Genomic DNA, 7,410 nt, shown 5'->3' on the forward strand with positions numbered 1-7,410 from the left:
CCAGCCAGCGCTTCCAGACTGTTCCAGAGACCCGTGCGGTTTCGGATGTGCCACGAAAAACTGTATGAATACGCAAATAATTATTTAGCAAATCCCTGCGGCCCGGGTGTGTCGGCTGTCCTGGCCGTCCGCACGGTCGGATCTCGCCAACGCGACGTTCGGCAATAACGACGGCGACGGAGGGTTTCGCTCGATCGGCGGAGGACTGCGCGACCCACGAGCGCGACGCGCGGCCAGCCATTGGCTCGCCGACGTCCGAGGGGCGGGTCTTAACGCGTGACGAAAAGAAAAACGCGCGACGTCGTCGTCACGCGACCAATCCGGCGACTGTACGCGCGTCCGCGGGGTGGGTCTTAAGCGCGCGTTACCAGCTAAGTAGCCCTTTCCCCGCTGCCTTACGCCGAGGGTAGGGGGGTGTGCATAGGCGGAATCAAATGTACGCTTAAAACCTTCTTATTTGAAACATACTGACGCTCCATCGCTTCGTTCCACCCGCCCTACAACACTCCGTGACTCGGAACGCTCCGCCGTCGACTCGAAAGCAGCCGTTTCAGCGAAGGTAAGCGGGCCGTTTGCGTTCCGTTTGCGTTCCGTTTGCGCCGCGTCCCAACCGCGGTGGGTCTGACCGGAGCGGCCGGTCGGAGAGCCGCGGTGTCCGAGGAGAGGTGAGCGTGTAAATCCAACCCGGGGCGGTCGCTTTAAACCGTGGTGTTCTCGCGTGTGGGTGTCCGGTGTCGGTGGCCCCAGCTGCCGCCCCTGGCAGGGGACATGCCCCGACATGACTGACGCAGTCTCACCCTCGCTGCCGGTGTCCGACTGGCCCGACCCAGCGGCCCAACCCCCCCCCCCCCCCCCCGACGGGCTCAAGTTGACATTAAAGTCGATTAGTTTGTTTTTTTTTCTCTTCTCTTTGCATCATGCAGTAACATTGGCGTTGTTTTTGTTCGAAAAGGACATCCTCTGCGGTTATAAAATGCGCTGCCACCCCTTTGTAGTCCGGTTGAGTCCGGTCGAGCTGAATGGGAACGGCTCGGCATGTCACGGGATAGCCTGCATAGTTTACCTTTTATAGTCAGGGCACTTGTCCAACTTCATTATCCAAATAAGTGCACGAGTATTTATTTTCTTTTTCTTTTATGAATGGATTAAAAAGTGGATCAACTTTTTTTATTTTTATTTTTTGCAGCTGCTGCCTTTTTCAAAATGGCTCACTTAAGATAAATTGATATAGTAGATATTGAGATCCTGCCTACGAAATTTTAATATCGTTGTTAATAAAATGTGAATGTTCTGTCAACTCCTTCAATTATTATTTTTTTTTAATATACATATATCTCCTCATCGCTTCCCAGATGCTCGACACAGTGACAGGATCTGGGCCGGCGCCCTTTGCCGCCCAGCTCAAGGCTCTGGTGGACCAGGAGGGCCGCTACCAGCCCAAACTGAGCGGCTTGAGGCTGATCGAGGGCGCCCATGACAACGGCCTGAGGATGACCTCCAGACTGAGGGAATTTGAAGTGAAGGACCTGCTCTACCTGACCCGGTTCTTCGGCTTCAGCTCGGAGACCTTCTCCCTGGCCGTCAGCCTGCTGGATCGCTTCCTCTCTGCGATGAAGGTACGGGCCCTACAACAACGCACGCCGTAGAAGTCGGGTGTATTCCCCGGTGCATAACTCCTTTCCCCTCCTGCCGCCGCAGATCCAGCCCAAGCACCTGTCCTGCGTGGGCCTGTGCTGCTTCTACATTGCTGTCAAGTCCACCGAAGAGGAGAAGAACGTGCCGCTTGCCAACGACCTCATCCGCATCAGCCAGAACCGCTTCACTGTGTCGGACATGATGAGGATGGAGAAGATCGTCATGGAGAAGCTGTACTGGAAGGTGAAGGCTCCCACAGCCCTCCGCTTCCTCCGCTTCTTTCACGGCCACATCCAAGAGCAGCTTGGCGCCGACGGGTAAGAACATACGAACGCCACAGTCATCATTATTTACTTTGGATAACCTTTTTGTAAAGTTTTAAGTAGCCAATTGAACTGTTCTAATTGGTTGGTTTTACATAAGTCAAACACGCATCTGCCAAGTTGTGTCCTTACGTTTACCTCATAATCCTCTTGGTGCTCTTGAATAACAGGAAGATCTTGAGCCTGGAGAGACTGGTGGCCCAGCTGAAAGCTTGTCATTGTTCCTTTGTCTTCTCCAAAATCAAGGTAAGCTGCCAAATGCATGCGCGCATTTGTAAAATCAGCTTTTAATTGTGTTGCAGGTTGGGTCTCAGACAAGTGCTTGCAGTTGCACTTGGCCCCATTCTCACTTTAATGTGTCAGCGCGCCGCTGCAATTTTCTAAGCTTTATCATTTTGGTGACTTGTCTATAATTGATTTTCTCAGTCAGCATGCTGAATGAAATCTGGCGTAGATAAAAGTTTTTTGTTTTGTTTTTTTAAAGCCCTGAACCCACACAGTACAACGGGCCTGAGCACTTGAGTTGGGAGATCAAGTGATTTCTTTCTCTCCGCAGCCATCTCTGCTTGCCCTGGCACTGTTATGTCACGAAGCTCGAGAACAACACGACTCTGAGTACTCCCAAAAAATATCTGAGGTCCTGCAGAGTCTGCAACAGCATTTGAGTGTGAGTAAACTACAGTGTGTCATTTTCCTTTTAAGCGAGTTTATAAACTCTGTTGCGTCACATCACTAAATGTTACAATTCATGACGCGTGACTGTATATCTGTTATGACTCACATTAAACCATTCGATACAAGGTTTCAAAATTCATTAGTTTCACCCTAGAAAGTGGACAAAAGTTTAGTGTGAATGGGGAAAAATTCAATTCATTCAATGAGGCAGCACATAATACAAGCCCTAGTGGGCAACACGTGCCGCTCCACCCTCCAGAGAAAAATGGATATGTTGTCACACCGACAAACTAGCTCGTTGGTCACAGCAGTAGGGCTAGTGATGGGGCACAACGAAGATCCTCCATCAACAGGGCTGGCGTTTAGGAGAACTTTGTTTCTCTCTACATAATAGAAGATATCTTGGGTACCGTTAAGTTTAAACAGATTCTACTTTTATGATGCGTAGCAAATGTACCGGTGACACCGCTGTATTGAACTACACTAATATCTATATCCCGTGTCTTTTATCTTGTATTTATTTGGCTAATGGTCACGTCATTTTCTTTGGTTCTCCTGCCTGCAGATCAGAGATGGAGATCTTGTTTGTGTACGGGAGCTAGCTGGAAAGTGCTTGGCGGCGTATTCCACCACCAAGTGCTCCAAGCCGAACAGCCAGCGACTCCGCTGGATCATCTCCGGCAGAACAGCACGCCAGCTGAAGCACAGCTACTACAAGATCGCTCACCTCCCCACCATACCAGAGTCTGCTCACTGAAGCCTCGGGGTGCTGCAGGGTGACCGGGCGTTCAAAGGCTTACATGTCCCAGAGTCAAATCTGTCATCTAAAATTTGATTGGTTTACCAAATAAGTTTTAAATTGACAGAACGAGGTCACCCACCATTTCAGCTGCTCTCATCCCACCAAGTTTTTTCCTTTTCTTGATTGAAATGCTTGCACAAGTGTACAGTATGTTGTCGTCTGAATCTGTGCCGTGATACTTCAGTATTCTCTGGTACGGGTTTCTGGTTTTAAGCAATAAAGTATAGAACCACCTAGGTCCTCAGTCCACCATGTGGAAGAGGAGGGAGAAGGGTTTTGTGAAAAGTCAAAACATGGAACCAAGAAATCGGGCCCAAAACCCTTAACTCCCACCCTAGGTCGCTCAACTGTCCTTAATGCACACTCCTACCCAAGGTGATTGAAACTTTTCTTAATTTTGCTTTGATACTAGAGGCACGGCAGTGTCTCCAGAGAAGTGAAGCTAGCGATGATTTTGGCATGTAGGGATATCTCATAGGGTCGCTTTGCTCTTTGAACTGAGATGATGTCCTGCTAGATCAATGGTTACAGATGCGTCAATTTCCTTATTTTAACAATTAGATTTCAAATGTGGTTAAATTTGAACAGAGACTTGAGCTTAGTTTTGTGAAGAAAAAAATGTTCTGATTTATTTTCTTTGAAATGAGAAATGTTCCAAATTAAAATGGTAGATTTGAATTCGTTGATTGTGAGCATCATCTGGCTAACCTATGTATTTGGACCTTTCAATAAAAACTTATTGAAAAGCACTTGCTGGTTCTCGACTTCTTTTATAACAAACCCGTTAAATTATGAAAAAGTGTTGAATATTTAATACTAGTCAGTTTTTAATGTACCAGCAATATAAATGGCCAAAGCTATCTTGGAACATTAGACGGAGACTGAGTGCATGTCTGTATAAAATGACGGCTGAGGCACCATGCGCCTTCCGGTTTGACTCCGCCGTTGACCTCCAGTTCGTTTCCCCGTCAAGAGTGGGGTGGATCTGCTTTCGAACAGCGCGACCCTCGGTAATGTCTCAGCGGTAAAGCTGGGGTCATTTTTGCAAGCTCGAGAAGTCCGGTCCTCCGCCGGCAAAGTTCCCCGATATCTCCGCTCCGCTGAAGTCAAATCCTGGGTTCTGTGGCAACAGGGTTAGGAGGGGAGATCACGGGAGGCAAAGCGATAACAAATTGGTGAGGACTCAACACATGAATGTATACGGGATTAGGAATCCAAAACAACACCGAGACTTGTCTGAATTCCTCTTTTGGTTTTCCCCTCGGGGCTTGTACGCCTAAATATACTGTCTGAGAGAAATAAGCTGACGGCGCCCTCTGTACATTATAACTGAACGTAAGATGGCGTGCTGCCCTCTACTGGCCGAGGGAGTGCACGACACTTCCCAATGAAAACTAACGCCATCAAAGATGTGGAACACCCAATTACAACAGCAATACAAAAAAAAAAAAACAATTGTTTTAACATTGTAATATGGCCCCACTCGCCTCCCGCTGGAACCTCTCCAGCGTGAGCTTCCTCTGCATCTGGTCCTGGACCCAGGCGTCCGCACCGAACTCGCCGCGCAGCAGCGACGTCCAGCAGTTCCCCGCCGCTCTGTTGGTCTTCGTCAGGACGATGCGGACGAGGCTCTTGTCCTCTGCGGGGAGGGGGGCGAACGGAGCGACTGAGCGCGGAGCAACACCCGGCGCAGAAGCGGCAAGAAAACACAACCTACCCAGTGTCCACGTCGCCTCGTCGGAAACCGTGGTGTCAAACAACGTCCCCTGTAAACCAAACAAACACATCGCGGACATTGTTGCTTGCTCGTCGGCCCCAACGGGGACGCGGCTCCCCGCTCGCCGCGGGCTTTCGCCATAAAAGCAAAACGTACCTTGAAGACCTCCTTCCCTTTGACCTGCAGTTCGATTTGTTTGGAGCCCAACGTGCATTTCACCTCCTTCCCGGACGTTCCCCGCGGCACGTTGACTTCTACGAAGACCTCCTCCATGGTCTGGTACCAGGACCCCCACGGGGTCTCGCAGGGGACGACGCCGCTCCGCTCCTCGAAGTGGACCGACATGCCGGGACGGAAGCCGGAGAGGGGGGGGGGGGGCCGGGGCCGAGCGACGGCATCGCGTTGGAGCGGATCGCACTTCCGGGCGGTGAGCCGGGCGGCGCTGACCGGCGCCACCTCTCGGCGGAATGCGGCAACGGCCGTCAACGAAACCCGAAACATTTGAATCCGCAGGTTTTTTTTTGTTTGTTTTGTTTTTAACGTCGTTATCTTTGAACGATTCGATTTTCACGTGGTGATGCTGCAACTATAATGATTCATAATTGTATTTTTTATTTTTTTTTTAACATCCGTCCATATTATTTTTTCTTAGGATTTAAAAAAAAAAATACATTTCCTGCGCACCGTTTCGAATTCTTGATACAGAAGTTTAGTGGTTCATCATTTACTGTTCATTTTACATTCATTATTGATTTGTATCTTGCCATTTCTTATTTTAAACTTTATTTTTAATTGTATTTTCATTTTTATTATTATTATTTTTTTTATTACTTTGCTGTGATCGCCCATTTCTATGTTGCCATTTTTTTTATTTAAAATATATTTTTATTTAAAATATTTTATAATTATTATTATTATTATTATTATTATTATTATTTCTGTATTTATTTATTTTAGTTTACCGTCACCCATTTGTATGTTGCCATTTCTTTTAATTTTAAACGTAATTTTTTATTTAAAAATTTTCATTATTATTTTATTATTTTTGTTACTTTACCTTGATGGCCCATTTTTATGTTGCCATTTTTTCAAAATTTTATTCAATTTAATTTTTTTTATTATTTTTATTTGTTTACTGTGATCGTCCATTTGTTTTGATGTTGATGTTTGATTCTGCAAAAAATGAATACATTACCCATTTATCTATTTATCTATTTATTTATTTATTCATTCATTTATTCATTCATTCATTTATTTATTTATCTATCTATTTATTTATCTATCTATTTATTTATCTATCTATTTATTTATCCCAATCAGAAATCGATGGAACCTGTGTCACCCGTCTGTCTAAAAACGGAGTGGATTTACTAATCCTTTAATTAGATTACACCAAAGTTCCTCCAGCCACCCGTTGCCTCCTACTCAAAAGCCATTTCGTTTATAGACACCAATACAGTCGGTCCTTTTGTTTTGTTTGATTTTGTTTTGCTTTGCTTTGTTTTTTGTTTTTTTTGTTTTTATTGGGTTTTTTTGGCCTACAAAGGATGGTTACCAGGTTACCAAGGATGAGTTGTTGAGAAGGTTATTTAGGCCTCATTGGAAAGTGTGGGTTAGACTTGTCGAGGATGGTCACCATGTCACTTGTTTTGGTTTCTTTTATCGTCTGGGCGAAGTACGTTTCCTTCATTCTTGACACAATCGAGTTCGATACAAAGGCCAAGACTAAAGTTTGTTTTTCTACTCCTCAGCATAATAGGTGATATCTACGGAAACGAAAGGGTGCACTCGGACAACATCACTCGGATTTTGGATCGACTGTTGGACGGTTACGACAACAGATTGCGCCCTGGATCTGGTGGTAATGTCAGAATCACAAATTAAATCTGTCTAAATCGCTGAATGAGCTCAATATACATCAGTCTTAAATTTTAGAAAGGATTTAGATTGTAATATTAAGTAATACATGTAATGACCTGTACCAGTACCATTTCTACTGGCACTAGATATTAATAACACTATGCTGTGTTATTGTAATGCTGGGATTTCTGAATTTCCCTGACAGGGGGGATAACAGAGGTAAAAACGGATATCTTCATCACCAGTTTTGGACCCGTCTCAGATGTTGAAATGGTGAGATCCTTCGTCTTGTAATAAATATAGAATAATATGTATGAACATAGGTGTAAGTGTTTCATAGCGGGGCGTGTGAAGAACACCTCTCCTGCGTACCGACTGCGGGAAGTGACCGAGCTTCA

General features: G+C 45.8%; 3 protein-coding genes across 3 annotated transcripts in view; 2 read left to right on the top strand and 1 right to left on the bottom strand.

Annotated features, from left to right (window-relative positions):
• The first annotated feature begins 368 nt into the window (after positions 1-368).
• ccng1 (cyclin G1) lies at positions 369-4,184 on the top strand. The gene is made up of 6 exons (XM_080007785.1): positions 369-559; positions 1,353-1,616; positions 1,699-1,952; positions 2,129-2,204; positions 2,515-2,625; positions 3,199-4,184. Exons 2-6 carry the CDS (start codon positions 1,353-1,355, stop codon positions 3,388-3,390), a joined length of 897 nt encoding a protein of 298 aa, XP_079863911.1. The 5' UTR covers positions 369-559; the 3' UTR covers positions 3,391-4,184.
• A 117-nt stretch (positions 4,185-4,301) lies between these two features.
• Positions 4,302-5,504, bottom strand: nudcd2 (NudC domain containing 2). Its single transcript, XM_080007787.1, has 4 exons — positions 5,309-5,504; positions 5,153-5,201; positions 4,923-5,074; positions 4,302-4,555 (listed from the first exon to the last, which is right to left on the bottom strand). Exons 1-4 carry the CDS (start codon positions 5,495-5,497, stop codon positions 4,472-4,474), a joined length of 474 nt encoding a protein of 157 aa, XP_079863913.1. The 5' UTR covers positions 5,498-5,504; the 3' UTR covers positions 4,302-4,471.
• A 1,276-nt stretch (positions 5,505-6,780) lies between these two features.
• The window catches only part of gabra6a (gamma-aminobutyric acid type A receptor subunit alpha6a), a gene marked incomplete at both ends in the record, with an annotated part of 6,841 nt that continues 6,211 nt past the window's right edge, over positions 6,781-7,410 (top strand). The window contains 3 exons of the mRNA XM_080008121.1: positions 6,781-6,791; positions 6,904-7,013; positions 7,218-7,285. Coding sequence (XP_079864247.1) covers positions 6,781-6,791; positions 6,904-7,013; positions 7,218-7,285 — 189 coding nt within the window. The remainder of the gene's footprint in view (positions 6,792-6,903; positions 7,014-7,217; positions 7,286-7,410) is intronic.

This window comes from Zeus faber (assembly GCF_960531495.2).
Source record: "Zeus faber genome assembly, chromosome: 10".
In the NCBI taxonomy this organism is placed as follows: Eukaryota; Metazoa; Chordata; class Actinopteri; order Zeiformes; family Zeidae; genus Zeus; species Zeus faber.